At 40.5% G+C, this 21,313-nt stretch overlaps 1 protein-coding gene across 3 annotated transcripts in view; it reads right to left on the bottom strand.

Annotated features, from left to right (window-relative positions):
* Positions 1–21,077, bottom strand: part of RNF170 (ring finger protein 170) — a 29,908-nt gene extending 8,831 nt beyond the window's left edge. Inside the window, exons 1-6 of one of the 3 annotated variants that reach the window (XM_056518241.1) lie at positions 20,862–21,077; positions 15,913–16,071; positions 14,928–15,003; positions 6,733–6,841; positions 4,703–4,776; positions 2,454–2,561 (exon numbers count right to left, since the gene is read on the bottom strand). In XM_056518241.1, coding sequence (XP_056374216.1) covers positions 2,454–2,561; positions 4,703–4,776; positions 6,733–6,841; positions 14,928–15,003; positions 15,913–16,049 — 504 coding nt within the window. In that variant the 5' untranslated portion in view covers positions 16,050–16,071; positions 20,862–21,077. Of the gene's footprint in view, positions 1–2,453; positions 2,562–4,702; positions 4,777–6,732; positions 6,842–14,927; positions 15,031–15,912; positions 16,072–20,861 lie in introns of all 3 variants that reach the window. The other 2 variants (XM_056518240.1, XM_056518242.1) reach the window with 2 other exon arrangements.
* Between the last annotated feature and the right edge of the window lie 236 nt (positions 21,078–21,313).

Below are 21,313 nucleotides of genomic sequence, written 5' to 3'. Positions count from 1 at the left end.
TTTAAGAGAAGGGAGTATATGTTAAGCGTAAAGCTATGAGGAAATTGGAATCCATTTGGGGCTCTTGGATAGATACCTATGGTTTGCCATCCTCATACTTACAGCGTACTCCAATTGAGGCATATCTACAGGGGATGGGTGTCCCTAGGAAACTTTAGCCTGTTTCCCTAAGTCAGTGTTTCCCAATCAGGGTGCCTCCAGATGTTGCAAAACTACAACTCCCAGAATGCCAGGACAGCCTTTGGCTGCCCGGGCATGCTGGGAGTTGTAGTTTTGCAACAACTGGAGGCACCCTGGTTGGGAAACACTCCCCTAAGTTGACGACTCCAAGAGATAATTATGGGTCTGATCAAACAGTTGTTTGTTTTCTGTCTCTATAGCTCCATGCCTTATTAGTCTCTTGTCTGTAATTGGTACTTTTTGTGTGTACTCCACATGCTGGGGGTATAACTGGGTGATCTGAAAGTCGATGGGGTACTCTGCTGCAAAACATTTATTTTAAATCAACTGGTGCCAGAAAATTAAACATATTTGTAAATTACTTCTATTAAATTACTTCTTAATCCTTCCTGTACTTACCAGCTGCCAATCTGAGGAAGGAGGAAATACCCTCCGAAACGCGTCATTGGAAGCTCTATTAATAAACGCAGTGCCTCCGGGCGCTTTACTTTCCATACATATTCGTGTTTCATTTACCTGGATCTGCAAACAGCGCCTAGACAAGGTTCCGTTTTTTCTCTCTTCATTTCTTCAGGAACTGTCCAGAGCAGGAGAGGTTTTCTATGGGGATTTGCTCCTACTCTGGACAGTTCCTGACATGGACAGAGGTGTCAGCAGAGAGCACTTGTGGTCAGACAGAAAGGAAGTTTAAAAAGAAAAGAACTTCCTCTGTAGTATACAGCAACTGATGAGTACTGGATTTTTAAATAGAAGTAATTTACAAATCTGTTTAACTTTCTGGCACCAATTGATTTACAAAAAATTTTTTTTCCAGCAGAGTACCCCTTTAAGTACTGCTAGTGCCTTCTTTTCTTCAGCCAATTAAGGTGTACTGCTAGTATTATTTTGGTCATGCAACTGAGGCCTCTCTATTGATTGTGTAATTATTAGATGTTGTACTGGTCTAGCTCAGGGGTGGGGTGGGGGGGGGGGAAGAGGGGGATGTTGTTTGTATTTTTCTCTCTGTATTGTAAAAAAAGTAAACTTTAATAAAAATTTCTGATTTAAATAAAAAATAATTTCAGTCAACTTGCAATTTAACGTTAAGTAAACTTGGAAAATGGACTCTAGAATAGTTAGTTTGCAGCCAAAATAAACACACATGGACAATTATGTTCAAGGTAGAAGAAAGAAGCCATTTGTAAACAATACCTGATGACAGCTTTAATTCACATTTAACAAAAGAGAAAAATAAGATTAAAAAAAGTTATCCTTTATACAGAGGAAAGGGGATATGTAGCTCAATATTGGGGGCCCGACCATTGGGAGAACAGAATTTATAGGTTTTAATTTTGTGCAATCTTTGTAGTATTTATTTAGCAATTTTCAAATAAAAGAGAAAGAAAATCATACAAGTCTCTGAGCAGCAATGATAACATGCCACAGAGGAGCAACGGCAGTATAGAAAGGCAATAATATATGAGCAGTGGCAATAGTAGGATACCTAGGCATGTACTGCACAATCCTAGGAGCATAAACAGCCGGACAACAGGACCCATAAACCACGCACCCCCCTCCATTTAGCACAACAGAATGATCCCAATGCTGAGCTACGCAGTATGAGATGATCGCTCAGGAGTATCTGCCCAACAGACAAACCTTGGGTACCACAAAAGGAACGGAAGATCTAAATGGTCCGCAAAAACTGCATCACCTCTCTCCAAAAAGGGACAATGCACGGACAGCTCCAGACCGCATGAAGAAACATCCCCACTTTAGACACACACCGAAAGAATATATTTGAATGGGAGACACCAATACGCCTCAACTTCCCAGGAGTATAATATAGGTGGAGAATTAAGCAAGACTGGATCAGCAAGTCCTTTGCACTGACTACTATAGAGTAGTAAGTCCGCTCCACCTCCTTCCACTGATCATTAGATAGAGCAGGCACATCTTCCACCAACAGGGGTGCTCTAGGAGAGAGAGCAGGTTTTGGGAAGCACCTGGACACCGAAGACCAAACTGCAGCCACAGTTTAAACAGGACCCAGGAAAGAAGAGGAGGGAGAATACCTGTACAGTGTGCTAGTGAGAGTTTCATATGAGCCCACGAGAGCCCCGGTCAAGGCCATAACAGAATGTAATTGTGAATGGAGCGGCACCTCCACAGAAGACTCCCATTCACTCTGAGAACCTCCATTCTCCTCATTGGTGAGAGTCCCACTGATCAGTCCCCCACAAATCTGCTTGGTATCCCCTGTGGATAGAAGATAACCTATACATTTTACTTACAGATCGGGGCTGGCCAGAAAATCTTCTATTATAACTATTAACTTCCTGAAAAATTTCTTGGGCATCTTGTTGTTCACTGACTTGAAACACTGGAAACAATAAAGTAACCTAGAATTTGAAAAAAAATTAATTTGTTTACAGTCCAATTCCAAATTCAGCAAATGACTGATACAAAGAAAGGATTTAATAAAAAAGAATTTAGAGTTAATTCCGCACAAATTGCGGCAGAATTCTATGTTTTCTAAAATGAATACAGAATTCTTCTGAAATTCAAGCTCCATTGAGTTCAATGTTATTCTGTCTGCAATTCCACAAGATTCAAATGTCTTTAACCCCTAAAGGAAACACTGCTCATTTAGGCCTTCAGGTCACAGCCAGTTTCATTTTTGAGTTTTTGTTTTTTTCATCCTTCTAAAATCCATAACTTTTTTATTTTTCCATCCACAAACCCATAGAAGGGCTTGATTTTTGCAAGACCAATTGTACTTTGTAAAGACACCTTTTATTGTTACGTTTTTATGCATTGCATTTAATGGTTCAAATTACATGTTCTATTTATTTTCTATGGGTCAGTATGATTCAAATGATACGCATGGTGACATGCTTTACTACTTTTGTACTACTTAAAAATAAATCTAACTTTTTGAACAAAATTAGTTTGTTTTAAATTACCCTATTCTGACTCCTCTAACGCTCTCATTTTTCCTTATATAGGGTAGTATGGGGGCTCATTTTTTGCACCGTGATCTGTAGATTTTATTGGTATTATATTTGCGTATGTGTGACTTTTTGATCACTTTTCATTTCATTTTACAGTTTTTACATCCCCATAGGGAACTATTTATAGCAATCATAAGACTGCTAATACTGTTCAGGGCTATGCATAGCACTGATCAGTATCATCGGCAATCCTCTTCTCTGTTCTGCTTGATGTCGGACCAGAGAAGAAGACCACGGGATGGTGGCAGGAACAGGTGAGGGGACATCTCTCCGCCATCTTGGATCATCGGATCTCCGCGGCAGTGCCACGGCGATCCGATTATCCATTAGAACGCCCGCATTGCCACAGATGCCGTCATCTGTATTAATCATAGTATCTGTGGGCTTAATGGCAGACATCAGCACGATCGCTGATGGCCGTCATTACCGGGGGCTCCCTGGCTGCTGATAGCAGCTGGGACCTGCCGTGCATAAAGCAAGCACCACTCCATAAATATACATCCTGGTGCATTAAGTACCATCGCATCAGGATGTACATTTACATTGTCCTTAAAGGGTACTTCCTTAAATGGGAAGTAAATTTCTGCGGAATTCCGCATGGAACATGTGAACATTTGCCATAGGATGGAATATAGAAACTGGCTCCCTGTGCACACACAAGATGCTTTAAAAAGGGGTACTCCGCCCCTAGACGTGGGGGTCCGGCAGCTAGGACTCCCTGTGTTCCCCGGACTGGAATCCCGGCATTCTGAACATTTATGTTGCTCAACCTTAGCCATCAAGCCCCCTCCCATACAGATGAATGGAGAGGGCGTAACATCACGACCACGGCCGCCATGAAGATTGTGGGAGGTCTCAGCGGCTGGACCCCATGCAATCAGACATCTTATCCCCTTTCCTTTGGATCGGTGATAAAATGTCTAGGGGTGGAGTACAACAATAAAAGGTAAACAAAGTAACTGCATTTCTATTGACATAATGTAGTTTAGTAATGGGCCAGAGCATAAAACGTTTCGGTTAGAGTGCTGTATTAAAAAACAAAAGCCTAAAAACATTGTTCTACGTCCAAGTTCAGATTATATTTTCTGTTCGGCCTACTGATACAGTGCAAGACCAATCTAGCAGTCACTCTAATATTTACAGTTTACCTGGTTACATAAATAGCTGCATGTTGGGAGGTTAATGACTGTCAATGTGTATTCACATAAGGTCTATAACCCCTTCCTAACCAACTAATGTGAGCATACAGCAGCTAGAAGTGTGCCAGTCCTTATCAGTGATTGACAGTTATCTGTGTAAAAGTGTGCAAGGGCAGAAGACGTTTACATAAATGACTGACAAGTTTTTCAGAAAGTTTCCACACAAAACTATATATAATTTCTCTCAGCACCTCCTACTCTATAACATGACGTCTGCAGAATAGCATATCTTGTACCACTCATTACCTTAGCAAACCTGTAAACATGGTGCTGAATTTACATCCAATTAGAACATAAGGATCAACAACAACTGAAAATACTAGTTCTTACTGTTTGTCTGCAAATAGGACAGCTGATAGCACCGAGCCATGACCCGTATCTCCAGTATGCAATAATGCATGGACCTATATAGGGATAACAATTATTACTTTTTTTAACCATATACTACACCACAAGAAATACATTATATATATACTTATGATCACCTATACAAAGCAACCCCACTGTTATAAATAATGGCTGGCATTCATCATTGTAGGTGTAAGTGAAGCATTTTTCTACACCTTTTTTGGGTGCTGGTAATGTGTAGGAGCACCATTTATTAAATGGTCACAGAGCATACATACACCAAAAAGCTAAGCTAAGTCTGGACTGCTGTAGTTTTAGAGACTTTTCAGTGGCTTTGCGCCTTTTCACAAAACCCTTCCATATCATGTGTATTGTCAAAATCAGTGGATAGCAACTCAAAATCAGCAGAAATGTGTAAACCAAAAGGCGCAAAAAAAAGGTGCAAATAAACCCTACTTGGGCTTTTTTTGCGCCTTTTCTAGACACAAAAAACTGTCTAAGGACAATTATAAATGTTGGCCAATATCTTTTATTCCTCCAAGAGACAGGAACTATAAATACATACACATACACATATATATATATATATATATATATATATATATATATATATATATATATATAGATAGATAGTCACGTCCTACTTCAGATCCTCTTCTTTTATATGTGTTTTTTTTTTTTTAAAACATGTCTCTTGGATGAACTACTAACATGAACTTACATATATGTAATCATTTCATGTGAGGTTCCTTTGTCTAGGTGATCTTGATTACAGATTGGACTCCTAGTTGAATTCTGGCCTTTTAGTAGTTTTTTTTAGCATATACACTGTATGGAACAGCTCACATGGTGGGGTCGACAATGACAGTATTCACACAAGCAGCGGGTTTCAACAGTCCAAGAGGATGTTTATTTCAATGATTTTGGCACAAAGCACAGTCCAAACAAAACAACAAAACCTCAGCTTGTCCAGCTCTAACTAAACATCAGGATACCTCACTATCCTACTGTGGGCCTAATGTCTGGCACCAAACAAAATCACAAATTGTCCATATAGGAAAGTTCAGACCTGGTGAGTTTAAGTTGCAGTACTGGCTGTGGCTGCTTCTCATCTCAGTCTCTCCTCCAGCTTCCAAACCCCAGCAGCCCTTTGTTTTAAGGCTTCCTCCCCAGCAATGAACACAGGAAGCCTCACCTGAGAACACCTTGGAGAAGGGAAAACCCATAGTGGACTAGGGGTGTGGACTGGAGCACTCCCACTTCCAAACTGTCCTCCAGTCCAGGAAATCCAGCCCATGTAACTTAAAGGGGTACTCCACCCCTAGACATCTTATCCCCTATCCAAAGGATAGGGGATAAGTTGTCAGATCGCCGCGGTGCCGCTGCTGGGGAGCCCCGGGATCCCCGCTGCGGCACCCCGCTATCATTACAGCACAGAGCGAGTTCGCTCTGCACGTAATGATGCGCAATACAGGGTCCGGAGCATCGTTACGTCACGGCTCTGCCCCTCGTGACGTCACGGCCCGCCCCTTTCAATACAAGTCTGGGAGTAGACTGCCATAGACTTGCATTAAGGGGACGGGCCGTGATGTCACGAGGGGCGGAGCCAAGACGTCACGCGGCTCCGTCCCCTGTATCGCCCGTCATTACGCACAGAGCGAACTCGCTCTGTGCTGTAATGATAGCGCAGTGCCGCAGCGGGGATCCCGGGGCTCCCCAGCAGCGGGACCGCGGCGATCTAACATCTTATCCCTTATCTTTTGGATAGGGGATAAGATGTCTAGGGGCGGAGTACCCCTTTAAACAAAAGAGCCCTAGCAGACTATGCTCTGCTAAAGAAGCATTTAACCTTTTGGATTTCCTTTACTGTGCCTGGCTGAGGAAACCAGGTGAGATATACCCCATCCACCACTTTCCCATACACTTTACCACAACACACATACACAGATATAATTTTAAGTGTGAGAGAAACTTATCCATGTGTGGTTAAAAAAAATTACAATTTTCCTTACCACAAAAAAGGTGTCCACAGTTTGTTTCCACGGGAAATGTAGCCAGCTGTAAACAGACTGGGCAAGACATATCTGAGTAGAACTGATGTCGAGGTTGGACAGTTGTTTCCTGTTAATACAAAACAATGATCAAGCAAAAGCTAAAACGTGTAAAAATCTGTACACTGTTATGACAATTTTTTTTAGTATTCATTATCCAGTTGAAAAATGCAATTTCACAGTGAACTCCCCACAAAAGTAAAAAACCATACTAGTACATGTACAATACATGTACTTCTGCCTAGGTTCTAAGAACCCTACTCAGTGACAATCAGCTCACTGAATGCTTGCTTCCATTGATATCTGCCCAATAAGGTAACCAGCCAATTTAGCCTTAAAGGGGTTGTCCAGAAAAGTTCTTTCTTTCTTGTTGAACGAAATAGGCTAATTAGTATTTTAGCATTTATTTATAACCCCACTCTGTTCAAGTCTGCCGTCCTTCCCGAAAATGTCATATTAAGTGGGAAAACTGTCCAAACTTAGCGATTGGTGATTTAAATGGAGTTATTGGGAAGAAGCAGAAAGATGTAGATTGAATGGTTCTTCAGGCCCGTATGGACCTACTCAGTTATTCACATTATATGTGGAACTGGATCTTGCAGATTTTTGGAGAAAAAGAAACACAGAAAAAAAAAAAAGTATTTTCCTGCTGGCATAAATCATGAAATGTGTCGTTTAAAATAGATTTGGCCCTGGCCTACCAAGAAGTGAATAAAAAAAATTGTTACTCCTTAGTTCTTAGCGACCAGAATGGGTTCATACTTGGGTAAGATGGACAAAAATAACCTCCGCAGAGTATACTGTAATTTGCTGTTTGGGGATTTGGGCCCCCCCCCCCCCCCCTCCATTCCATCCTGTGCTTGGACTCTACTAAGGTGTTTGACAGTGTGGAGTGGGGGTTCCTATAATCTTAAAGGCCTTTGTTATGGGGGGGGGAAACTTTTTTTTTTTATAAAAATGGTCCGTAATAGGAGCTAATGGTTTAACATTATCAGGATTTGGTCTGTCTCATGATACCCAACAGGGTTGTCCCCTCTTCACCATTCTCTTTGCCTTGGCAATTAAGATATTGTTCAGGGTACGTTCACACTGAGGAATTCACGAGGAATAATTTCGGTCAGGAAATTGTTGCCTTCTGTCATTTTATCCATCAAGCGTAATTCAAGCGGAATTTCCATGCGGAAATGAAGAAGAATGATGGAGGAGGCTATTTAATCTACTTTTCTGAATTCCACTTGAAATCCACTGGAATTTTGCTTGAAAACTATGTCGGGCAGAATTTTTTTTTTACCATTGACTTCTATTGGATTCTGTTTGCGGATTCCACTTGAAGAATGAACATGTTCTTTCTTCAAGCGGAAAGGAATTCAGCATCGGAATTCCGCTAGCAGAATTTCCGCAGTGTGAACAGGACAGCAGAAATAACATTAAAGTCAATGGGCAGAGGAGATGTGCATTAGTTTGTAGCGGAGAATTCAAGAGGAATTACTCGAGTAAATTCCTCTTGAATTACTCCGTGTGAACGCACCCTAAGACCAAACCCCGCAATTAGGGGATTTGGAGTTTGGATGGGAGCGGGGACAAAGTGTTGCTGTACGCGGATGACATGTTATTTTTCAAGGACACTAGAAAAGCATTATGGAATTTTTTCAGGTTTGACCTTTCAATGTTTAGAGTGTTGGAACAAGGTGAACATTTTCAATATCTTGAAATCAAAATGTCAAGTAATCTTCCATAAAATAAATACTTTACCATTGATAGTGAAATTTGAAAAAAAAAAACTAAAATTTGGGATAACTTACCATTTTCAAGAGCAGATAAAATCCCGTTAATAAATAATTTTCTTGTCAAAGTTATTATATTTTCTGTGTGGCTCATAGATTACTTGTGTATCTCAAAGATGAAGGGGGGATGGGGGAATTGGTACTTTCTAAAGATTAGAAGATATCTTGGCAGCATATCAAAATATCTTTCAAACTCTTAAAACAAAACAACTGGAAGGGAAGGAAGGTATGGAAATAGTTCCTAATGGTATCCAAATTATGCAAAACATGGGCTGAACTTAGAAAAGCTGTCAGTTTTAGAGGAATATTATAATTTCCCCCTATCTGGCATATAGTTTGGGAGAAATTTTAAAATTAGGTTGTTTGATGAGCTTAAATTAGGCTAAGGTTCAGAAAGTCTCTGGTCTGTTTGATGATGGAGGACTTAGAAAAGACTGAAACAAGGTTTAAAGGGGTATTCCAGGAAAAAACTTTTTTATATATATCAACTGGCTCCAGAAAGTTAAACAGATTTGTAAATTACTTCTATTAAAAAATCTTAATCCTTTCAGTACTTATGAGCTTCTGAAGTTAAGGTTGTTCTTTTCTGTCTAAGTGCTCTCTGATGACACGTGTCTCGGGAAACGCCCAGTTTAGAAGAGGTTTGCTATGGGGATTCACTTCTAAACTGGGCGTTTCCCGAGACACGTGTCATCAGAAAGCACTTAGACAGAAAAGAACAACCTTAACTTCAGTAGCTCATAAGTACTGAAAGGATTAAGATTTTTTAATAGAAGTAATTTACAAATCTGTTTAACTTTCTGGAGCCAGTTGATCTATAAAAAAAAGTTTTTTCCTGGATAACCCCTTTAATCTTTCAAATAATGCCCGATTTGAATACGCCAAAAGTCAGCCAGGCATTTGAGTCCTCCTTTGAGAAGATGACTAAAAAAGTGATACAAAAAATTTGAGCGGATGTTTGGAAAGTATAATAAATTTATAGTAAGTATATATAATTTATCGTAATCTTATTAAACAGGACTGTAGACTGGAATTTAACCCCTTGGGGACGGAGCCCATTATGACCCTAAGGACGGGAACATTTTTTGCAAATCTGACCACTGTCACTTTAAGCATTAATAACTCTGGGATGCTTTTATTTATAAATTTGATTCCGAGAATGTTTTTTCGTGACATATTCTACTTTATGTTAGTGGTAAATTTTCGTCGATACTTGCGTCATTTCTTGGTGAAAAATTCAAAAATGTTATGAAAAATGTGAAAATTTGCAATTTTCTAACTTTGAAGCACTCTGCTTGTAAGGAAACTAGACATTCCAAATAAATTATATATTGATTCACATATACAATATGTCTACTTTATGTTTGCATCATAAAGATAACATGTTTTTACTTTTGGAAGACACCAGAGGGCTTCAAAGTTCAGCAGCAATTTTCCAATTTTTCGCTAAATTTTCAAAATCGGAATTTTTCAGGGACCAGTTCAGGTTTGAAGTGGATTTGAAGGGTCTTCTGGTTAGAAATACCCCATAAATGACCCCATTATAAAAACTGCACCCCTCAAAGTATCCAACATGACATTCAGTAAGTGTGTTAACCCTTTAGGTGTTTCACAGAAATAGCAGCAAAGTGAAGGAGAAAATTACACTCGCATGTTCTTGTAGACCCAGTTTTTGAATTTTTACAAGGGGTAAAAGGAAATAAATCCTCTCAAAATGTGTACCCCAATTTCTCTTGAGTAAGGAAATACCTCATATGTGGATGTAAAGTGTTCGGCGGGCGCAGTAGAGGGCTCAGAAGGGAAGAAGCAACCCATGTACCCTGTACGTTCACATGGGGGGCAAACCTCCAGCTGTTTTAAAACTACAACTCCCAGCATGTACTGGCAGACCGTGCATGCTGGGAGTTGTAGTTTTGCAACAGCTGGAGGCACACTGGTTGGAAAATACTGAGTTAGGTAACAGAACCTAACTGAAGGTTTTCCAACCAGTGTGCCTCCAGCTGTTGCAAAACTACAACTCCCAGCATGCACGGTCTGTAAGTACATGCTGGGAGTTGTAGTTTTGCAACAGCTGGAGGCACACTGGTTTGGAAAACCTTCAGTTAGGTTCTGTTACCTAACTCAGTATTTTCCAACCAGTGTGCCTCCAGCTGTTGCAAAACTACAATTCCCAGCATGTACTGATCACAGAAAGGCATGCTGGGAGATGTAGTTATGCAACAGCTGGAGGTACGCAACTACAACTCCCAGCATGCTGAGACAGCTGTTTGGGCATGCTGCGATTTGCAGTTTTGCAACATCTGGAATGCTATAATTTAGAGACCACTGAACAGTGATCTCCAAACTGTGGACCTCTGGATGTTGCAAAACTACAACTCCCAGCATGCCCAGACAGCAAACAGCTGTGTGGGCATGCTAGGAGTTGTAGTTTTGCAAGATCTAGAGGGCAGTATAGAGATCACTGTGCAGTGGTCTCTAAACTGTAGACCTCCTGCTGTTGCAAAACTACAAATCCCAGCATGCTGGGAGTTGTAGTTTTGCAACATCTGGAGGGCTACAGTCTAGAGACCACTATAGTGGTCTCAGACTGTAGCCCTCTAGATGTTGCTAGGCAACTCACCAGCTTCCGTCGCATCCAGGGAGCTGTCCTCTTCTGCCGCACGCCGCCCGCAGATCTCCGTCGCCGCCGATCACCGTCGCTACGCAGCCTCCAGACGGGTAAGTGGACGTCGGCGCCGTTCCCCGTCGTTTCCCCGTTCTGCCCCGCCTATTGTGGGTGGGCAGGACGGGGAAAACTAAAGTAAACCCCTCCGCCCCCGATCTGCTATTGGTGGTCGCGTCTAGACCCCTGCCACCTCACTCCTATAGCTTCAGGGGGATCGTGGGGGCTTAGACAACCGCGCTCAGCCTTATATTCCGGGTCACCATAGACCCGTAATAACCCAGAATCTGCACAAATCGCAAGTGTGAATTCACTTGCGATTTGCGCCGATCGCCGACATGGGGGGGTCTAATGTCCCCCCTGGGCATTTGCACGGGGGGCCTGCTGATAGATATGGGGGCCTGCTGAGGATACGCCCTTCGTCCTTAAGTACCAGGACGCAAGGGCATATGCATACGCCCTTCGTCCCCAACAGGTTAAAGGGGTACTTCAATTGAAAATATTTTTTTTTTAAATCAACTGGTGCCAGAAAAATAAACAGATTTGTAAATTACTTCTATTAAAAAATGTTTACCCTTCCAGTACTTTTTAGCAGCTGTATGCTACAGAGGAAATTCTTTTTGCTTTTTTTTGTCTTGTCCACTGTGCTCTATGCTGACACCTGATGTCTGTCTCAGGAACTGTCCAGAGCAGGAGAAAATCCCCATTGCAAACTTATGCTGCTCTGGACAGTTCCTGACACGGAGAGAGGTGTCAGCAGAGAGCACTGTGGACAAGACAAAAAAGAAATTCAAATAGAATAGAATTTCCTCTGTAGCATACGGACGCCAAAAAGTACTGTAATGGTAAAGATTTTTTAATAGAAGTCACTTACAAATCTATTTAACTTTCTGGCACCAGCTGATTTAGAAAGAAAATAAATTCCACCGGAGTTCCCCTTATAAAGATACAGTGGGGAGAACAAGTATTTGATACACTGCCGATTTTGCAGGTTTTCCTACTTACAAAGCATTTAGAGGTCCGTACTTTTTTTTTATCATAGGTACTCTTCAATTAAATTAATTTGCATTTTATTGAATGACATAAGTATTTGATCACCTACCAACCAGTAAGAATTCCGGCTCTCACAGACCTGTTATTTTTTCTTTAAGAAGCTCGCTTGTTCTCCACTCCACTGTACCTGTATTAATTGCACCTGTTTGAACTTGTTACCTGTATAAAAGACACCTGTCCACACCCAATCAAACAAACTTCAACCTTTCCACAATGCCCAAGACCAGAAAACTGTGTAAGGACATCAGGATAAAATTGTAGACCTGCACAAGGCTGGGGTGGGCTACAGGACAATAGTCAACCAGCTTGGTGAGAAGGCAACAACTGTTGGCGCAATTAGAAAATGGAAGAAGCTCAAGATGATGGTCAATCTCCCTCGGCCTTGGGCTCTATGCAAGATCTCACCTCGTGGGGCATCCATGATCATGAGGAAGGTGAGGGATCAGCCCAGAACTACACAGCAGGACCTGGTCAATGACCTGAAGAAAGCTTGGACCACAGTCTCCAAGAAAACCGTTAGTAACACACTACGCTGTCATGGATTAAAATCCTTGATCGCATGCAAGGTCCCCCTGCTAAAGCCAGTGCATGTACAGGCCCATCTGAAGTTTGTCAATGACCATCTGGATGATCCAGAGGAAAAATGGGAAAAGGTCATGTGGGCTGATGAGACAAAAATAGAGCTTTTTGGTCTAAACTCGCTGTGTTTGAAGGAAGAAGGATGACTACAACCTCAAGAACACCATCCCAATCTTGAAGCATGGAGGTGGGAACATCATTCTTTGGGGCTGCATTTCTGCAAAGGGGACAGGACAACTAAACTGTATTGAGGTAAGGATGGACGAGGCCATGTATCTCGACATCTTGGCCAACAACCTCCTTCAATCAGTAAGAGCATTGAAGATCGGTCGTGGTTGGGTCTTCCAGCATGACAACACCTGAAACACTCAGCCAGGGCAACTAAGGAGGGGCTCTGTAATAAACATCTCAAGGTTCTGGAGTGGCCTAGCCAGTCTCCAGACCTGAACCCAATGGAAAATCTTTGGAGGAAGCCTATAGTCCAGATTGCCCAGCGACAGCCCTGAAACCTGAAGGATCTGGAGAAGGTCTGTATGGAGGAGTGGGACAAAATCCCTGCTGTAATGTGTGCAAACCTGTTCAAGAACTACAGGAAACATTTGATCTCTGGGATTGCAAACAAAAGGTTTATGTACCAAATATTAAGTTATGCTTTTCTGATGTATCAAATGTTTATGCCATGCAATAAAATGCAAATTAATAAAATGAAAAAAATCATACAATGTGATTTTCTGGATTTTTGCTTTAGATTCTGTCTCTCACAGTTGTAGAGTACCTATTACACAAATTACAGAACTCTATAGGCTTTGTAAGTAGAAAAACCTGCAAAATCGGCAGTGTATCAAATACTTGTTTTCCCCACTGTATATGGGCGAGGGTGACAGGGGATCTGGAAAAGAATAGATGGACTAAGATTTATCGAAATATTATAATATTCTTCACCTAATGTAAGTCATCAATTCATTCAGTTCTGTAGAACACATGAAGTATATTATTTCCCCTGCATTTCTTCAGAAAAAAAACTTTGAAAAATACCCACAGAACAAAAGTAAAATTATTACAAGATTTTATTGTATTTGCAATTTATAGGTGTTTTTTTGTGGGTAAGGTACATATGACATTTTAAGTTGCACATTTTTAGGGAAGTAGGTTAACAAAAAACGGTCATTTTTTATGGAGTCACTAGATATGAGCAAAGTTACAGTAATTTGATTTGTCACAAACTTCTCGGCTCGGCTGTACTGACTTTAGCCTGCATAAATTAGTTCAGCTTTTAGGTGCTCTGGTGGGCTGGAGACTCTCTCCTAGGACTGTATCCACCTTTTCCAGCCCACCGGAGCACCTGAAAGCTGAACTAATTTATGCAGGCTAAAATCAGCAACTGCCGAGCCGAGAAGTTTGTGATGAATCGAATTACTGCAACTTTGCTCATCACTAATTATAACAATAAAAAGAAGTTTGGTCTTAATAAAAAGAGTCTGTCACTTGGCTGTTTTATAGCCAGGTTGTTACAGATGCAGCGGTACTATATGTATTAGTTTAAAGATGACGCTTTTTATGATCCCGACGGTTTTAGGACCAAAGTTCTCTTTACATTCATTTCCTAAATATCTTTATCCATTAAATGAATATATATATATATATATATATATATATATATATATATATATATATATACACATAGCAATCAAAGCTCCATTCATATTTTTATACAGAGCTCCAAATCCACTACAGCAATATAAAGTTCATAAAGATAACACACATTCACTATAGTGAATTCAATATAATAATATGTAGTAACTTCATAAGCTCTCTCTATAGAAGATCTAGAGCTCTGTATCAGAGAAATGAAGCTCTCACACCTATAAAGATACATAAGAAATTAATGAAAAATTCTAGAAGAAAATATGTGTATTTACCCCAGACACCTACTATATGAAAAGATAGGAAAACATTAAACTGATAGAAAAATTAGGCAAATGCATTGGATTAACATAGAAAAAGCTAGTAAGGGTGTATTTCATTTGCGCTTACGACTCCCAAATATTTAGGTTGAGCATGCCTAACAATATACATACCTGTTCATTTTGTAGTTGCTCCCTAATAGCTCTTACCCTTTCTTGATTTTCGGGGTGAATGTTTTGCTGCTCACTTCTGTTTAACAAATGGAAAACATTAGTTCTGTGAAAAGATAACATTAAGTTTGAATCATTAAAACAGAACTTAATAGACAAAATGCTTACAATACAAAAATTAGATTAGCTGATATTACAGATATAACACTTTGGTGTTTTCCAAATAAAATGGGCAAAAACAAGAACATTTTTGCTAAAACAAATAAGGACAAAAGAAAAAAAGGATGATTTATTGCTGAAAAAAGGTCTAAAGGAATTAGGCTACCCATCAGCAATTTGACGTGTATGGGAACATCATGCATATGGGAACTATGGTTTAATAGAATGCAAGGATTAGGCATGTTAAAAGGGGTACTCCTGTGGAAAACTTTTTTCTTTTTAAATGAACTGGTGCCAGAAAGTTAAACAGATTTGTAAATCTTAATCCTTTCAGTACTTTTTAGCAGCTGTTTTCTACATAGGAAAATCTTTATTGTTTGAAATTTTTTTTTTGTGTTGTCCACAGTGCTCTCTGCTGACACCTGATGCCTGTATCAGGAACTGTCCAGAGCAGGAGAAAATCCTCATATCAAATCTATGCTGCTCTGGACAGTTCCTGATATGGACAGAGGTGTCAGCAGAGAGCACTGTGGACAAGACAAAAAAGAAATTCAAAAAGTAAAGATTTTCCTCTGTAGCATACTCTGTAGCTGCTAAAAAGTACTAAAAGGATTAAGATTTTTTTTATAAAAGTAATTTACTAAATTTGTTTAACTTTCTGGCACCAGTTCATTTAAACTTGCTCCTTTTTACCATGACAACTTGCACATTTTGTAACCTTAGACTGTTGGAGAATCCACTCAGACTAGTTAGTATACTGTTCATAGACATTACTCTACTGATATTAAATATTTTTACAAAATATACAAAAACAACTAAGAAGACTTACTGTAACATTAAATATGTGAGCGCAGCAATGAAGAGTAAACTGATGACTACTGCGACAATCACTTGGTTGCTTACACCTTCAATAAAGGACCCATCCACAAATGGCAGGTGAAGAACATCTTCATGGTTGTCAGCCATCCCAAAACACAGGCATTAAATTCTAAAAGAAAAGAAGCAAAATGTATAAAATAATCATTTCCTATGATAAATGTTCAAATAACAACTTTATTCCACCTTTTGAATAGTTTTGGAATACAAACAATTCTGAATTATTTTTAATAAACTCACCAGATATTTCAATGGATTTCTCCTGGCAAAATATCCAGTTTAAAGGGGTTATCCAGGAAAAAACTTTTTTTTATATATATATCAACTGGCTCCAGAAAGTTAAACAGATTTGTAAATTACTTCTATTAAAAAATCTTAATCCTTTCAGTACTTATGAGCTTCTGAAGTTAAGGTTGTTCTTTTATGTCTAAGTGCTCTCTGAGGACATCTGTCTCGGGAAACGCCCAGTTAAGAAGCAAATCCCATAGCAAACCTCTTCTAAACTGGGCGATTCCCGAGACAGGTGTCATCAGAGAAGACTTAGACAGAAAAGAACAACCTTAACTTCAGAAGCTCATAAGTACTGAAAGGATTAAGATTTTTTAATAGAAGTAATTTACAAATTTGTTTAACTTTCTGGAGCCAGTTGATATATAAAAAAAAGTTTTTTCCTGGATAACCCCTTTAACAAAGCACATACGTTCAAGGCACCATTGATAAATTTACAAAATGAACCAGAATATTACTAAAATTTGGGCCAAAATGCATGACGTTAAATTTTATGCAGCAACTATTTTTCTTCTTTTTTGTATAGACACTACATTCTGATGGCAGAACCAAGTGATTATCTCTGCCAGCAGAAGAGATCTGTTACAGAGTGCTGCGCAGGATCTTCCTTCTCCTGTGTCAACTAATGGGTGACTGGCATGTAAGGCTTTGGTAGCTGGACTGTTCTTATTAAACTTCACCTCAGACGCTGAAAACTTCCTGGAAGGATAAGGTTTCTCATATCAATGAATGATCGATATGAAGATCCCCATAATCTTCAAAAAAGGGCCAGCAGAAGTAAAGGTGTGTACTATAAGGAATAATGTACCTGCTACTGTAAAATGTCATAAGCATTCACCTAAGACTTCTGGGACCAATGCATTCCGCTTCTGTACTTGGGCTTTTTTATATAGAAATAAAAATCTTAGAAGACTTCTAATGTACCGTACTTAATATTTACAAAGCTACATGTAAAAAATAAGTTCCCGACCTATCCATTTTACTAAATACTTGTATTCCCAATGCAAACACTATTTTGGAACATCTTTTCTTATGTGTGTTGTTCCATTCCTCCATATTTCTTGTGTAACTTAAAGGGGTACTCCACTGGAAAACATTTTTTATTTAAATCAACTGGTGCCAGAAAGTTAAACAGTTAAATCTTAACCTTTTCTGTCTGAACACAGTGCTCTCTGCTGACACCTTTGTCCATTTTAGGAACTGTCCAGAGTAGGAGCAAATCCCCATAGGAAACATATCCTGCTCTGGACAGTTCCTAAAATGGACAGAGGTGTCAGCAGAGAGCACTGTGGTCACACAGAAAGGAAATTCAAAAAGAAAAGAACTTCATGTGGAACATACAACAGCGGAGAAGTACTGAAAGGATTAAGATTTTTTAATAGAGGTAATTTACAAATCTGTTGAACTTTCTGGCACCAATTGATAAAAAAAAAAAAAAAAAGTATTCCAGGGGAGTACCCCTTTAATAGCCAACAAGGTTTCCCTTCACTGTCTGCGTAGGCCTATCCAATCAAAGATGGTCATGCAGGGACACGCGCCCATCAGGGTAACACCCACCTGGCTATTTAGTCATACATTTCTGTTAAATGGGCATGGTCATTAAAAAAAATATATATATATTTTGCAAATGATACATCAGGTAAAATAAATAAGATTTGTAATTTACTCCCTGTAAGAAAATATGTCTTTATGTCACTTTTATGGCCTTATAAATCTGGCCACTAGGGGTCTCCCTTCTGGTCCAGACCACACTCCGCCTGCTCAAAAGCACAGACTTTGGTCTCCTGCTGGACTGGCAGGAGACCAAACTCAGGAAGTGTGGTCTGGTCATAGGCAGTGAATAGCACTCACTCTCCCTGTTTCATACACACATTTTGGGAAGGGTGTCAGGTGATTCACCTGTACCCTTGCGACATGATATTTGATATATAATGTGTGTATGTCACAACTACATTATCTACCAGTGGCCATTGGGGCCCATTTTTGTTACTCTGTGGTCAATTATTGTGAATTATCATCATTGCTGATCATATGTATATGATATTTTAATATTAGCCCTTTATTTTGGAGAGGGTTTACTTCCCGGCGTTTATGGTGGCTTTTAATGTATATCAATAAATATGTTTTAGGCACTCCCCCCCCCCCCCCCCCCCCCCCCTTTTTCTTTATAATTGGACATTGCTGGGAACTTTTCTGATAATTTAGATCAGGGTCTGGCATATGACCCCAATAAATCTATGTTTTGATTGTTTGCTGTTTCAAACACAGACAGAGAGCGAGTGCTGTTCACTGCCTATGGCCAGACCACACTTCCCGAGTTTGGTCTCCTGCAAGGAGACCAAAGTCTGTGCTTTTGAGCAGATGGAATGTGTTCTGGACCAGAAGGGAGACCCCTAGTGGCCAGATATTTTAAGGCCATGAAAGAGACATAAAGATTTATTTTTTTTAAACAGGGAGTACATTACAAATCTTATTTATTTTACGTGTTGTATCATATGCAAAAAGATGAGATGTTTTTAGTAGGGATCGACCGCCCTGCTTCTGGCTCCGGCGGTGTCCTGAGCTGTCACTGTGCGCACTGACGGTGGCGTAGTGTTGAGGAAGTCACTCGTCATTGTGCTGCGCAGCGCGCAGGAGCCAGAAGTAGCGCAGGCCCTGGGAACAGGTAATTATAAAACTGGGGATGGGGCAGCGGTGGTGGTCTCGGCGGTGGTCTCTGGCCTGGGAGGCGGGGTGGTGGGGAGGGGTGTCATTATCGGCATATCGGCAAGGTAATTGCCAATACCGATAATTTCCAAAATCGGGAATATCGGCCAAACCGATAATCGGTCGATCCCTAGTTTTTAGAATTGTTATGTCACGGGGGACACAGTTACTATGACAGAGGTGTCAGGAGAAGCCAGAGATCTGATGAAGGATTAAATAGGTTGGGACCAAAACTCATGTTGATGCTGTGAAATGCAATTGAAAATCCGTTCCAGTCATCTGTTCTGAATGGCATTGCTTTAGGATGTATGGGACAGTCACAGAAGTCCGTGAGTCAAAAAAAAAAAAAAAAAACAGACATGATAACTAGAGATAAGCGAACTTACAGTAAACTCGATTCGTCACGAACTTCTCGGCTCGGCGGTCGCTGACTTATCCTGCATAAATTAGTTCAGCTTTCCGGTGCTCCCGTGGGCTGGAAAAGGTGGATACAGTCCTAGGAGACTCTTTCCTAGGACTGTATCCACCTTTTCCAGCCCACCAGAGCACCTGAAAGCTGGACTAATTTACGCAGGATAAGTCATCAACTGCCGAACCGAGAAGTTCGTGATTAATCAAATTTATTATAAGTTCGCTTATCTCTAATGATAACTAACCGGGCAGGCAACTTTCCCCAGCTCCTTGTCATGTGACTGGCAGAGTTGTCTATATATTATCTTAAACAATCACATCAGTTGCATGTGATTCAGGTAGACAAATCGAACTTGAAGAAAAGCAAATATAAAGTAAACCAAGCTATATCAGATATCCCCCAATATTACCTCATGAACATGCATACTCAAAGCATAGATATTTACTGCAATAGGGGGGGGGGGGGGGGGGGGAGGAGCTGCAGCCAAAAACCTTTGCTTCCCCTGGATCCAACAGTCATACAACTACATACCACGGCCATAGGCCCCTATGCTTTTCCACTGGAAAACTTTTTTTTTTTTTTTTTTTTTTATCAACTGGTGCCAGAAAGTTAAACAGATTTGTAAATTACTTCTATTAAAAAAATTTAATCCTTCCAGTACTTATCATCTCCTATATGCTCCACGGGAAGTTCTTTTCTTTCTGTCTGACCAGAAGTGCTCTCTGCTGATTACTCTGTCCATTTTAGGAACTGTCCAGAGCAGGATAGGTTTGCTATGGGGATTTTCTCCTGCTCTGGACAGTTCCTGACATGGACAGAGGTGTCAACGAGAGCACTGTGGTCAGACAGAAAGGAAATTCAAAAAGAAAAGAACTTCCTGTGGGGCATATAGCAGCTAATAAGTACTGGAAGGATTAAGATTTTTTAATAGAAGTCATTTACAAATCTGTTTAATGTTCTGGCACCAGTTGATTAAAAATAATAATAATAATAATAATAATGTTTTCCAGTGGAGTACCCCTAAAAAAAGGCTATGGTGCAGTGTACATGGCCCACTGTACATTAATAGAAACTTCTCCATACAGGGAAAAGATAGGATGCTGCCACATACCACCTGGGTGTATGGTCACCTCCAGCTACAGTCACTGTATACAGGGGGCACTTTCCTGGCACATAAACCGAACATACTCACATTATATGTAGAGTCTACAGCAGTGTTTCCCAACCAGGGTGCCTCCAGCTGTGGCCAAACTACAACTCCCAGCATGCCCGGACAGCCAAAGGCTGTCCGGGCATGCTGGGAATTGTAGTTTGGCCACAGCTGGAGGCACCCTGGTTGGGAAACACTGGTCTACAGTATAAGCATGAGTGTCATTATCATACATGGTGTGTATGTGTATATATATATATATATATATATATATATATATATATATACTGCTCCTCACAGGGTTTCTTATAGTGTGCAGTAGATACGTAGCACGGCACACACATACCTGCACAGGTCTCATGGGCTCCTCCTGATGTCAGGTGTCACTCAGCCGTCACTGTGTGGTAACTTAGGAGACAAGTACAGGCAGGCGCAGCGCACTTCTGTCAGCAGCTCCTGGGATAGCGCCTCCTGTCGGGGGCACAGTGCAGCTTCCTCAGCCCTCACTAACCTGCAGCTCCCGGGGCACACTCATGTCTTCCTGGAGAAAGATCAGTCGCGGATAGTGTAGAAGGACCTTAGTGATGTCAGCACACCATGTGGTACACCATGTGACTGATTGGTCACATGGTACAGGAAGCTGCAGAGCAGGGAACCCAAATGAATAGAGGAGGATGCAGCTACTGTAGAATTGAGGAGTCTCCTCTATAGAACAACCAGAACCCAAGAGGAGAGGGGCAACATTGTGCCAGAAAAGTCAGTGTGATAGTAAGATGTGCTTATGGTGGAACTACAACT

The sequence above is a fragment of the Hyla sarda genome, chromosome 1, assembly GCF_029499605.1.
Source record: "Hyla sarda isolate aHylSar1 chromosome 1, aHylSar1.hap1, whole genome shotgun sequence".
NCBI classification, from domain to species: domain Eukaryota; kingdom Metazoa; phylum Chordata; class Amphibia; order Anura; family Hylidae; genus Hyla; species Hyla sarda.
The sequence above is the reverse complement of the archived record's forward strand: the minus strand, read 5'-3'. Positions and strand labels throughout refer to the sequence as shown.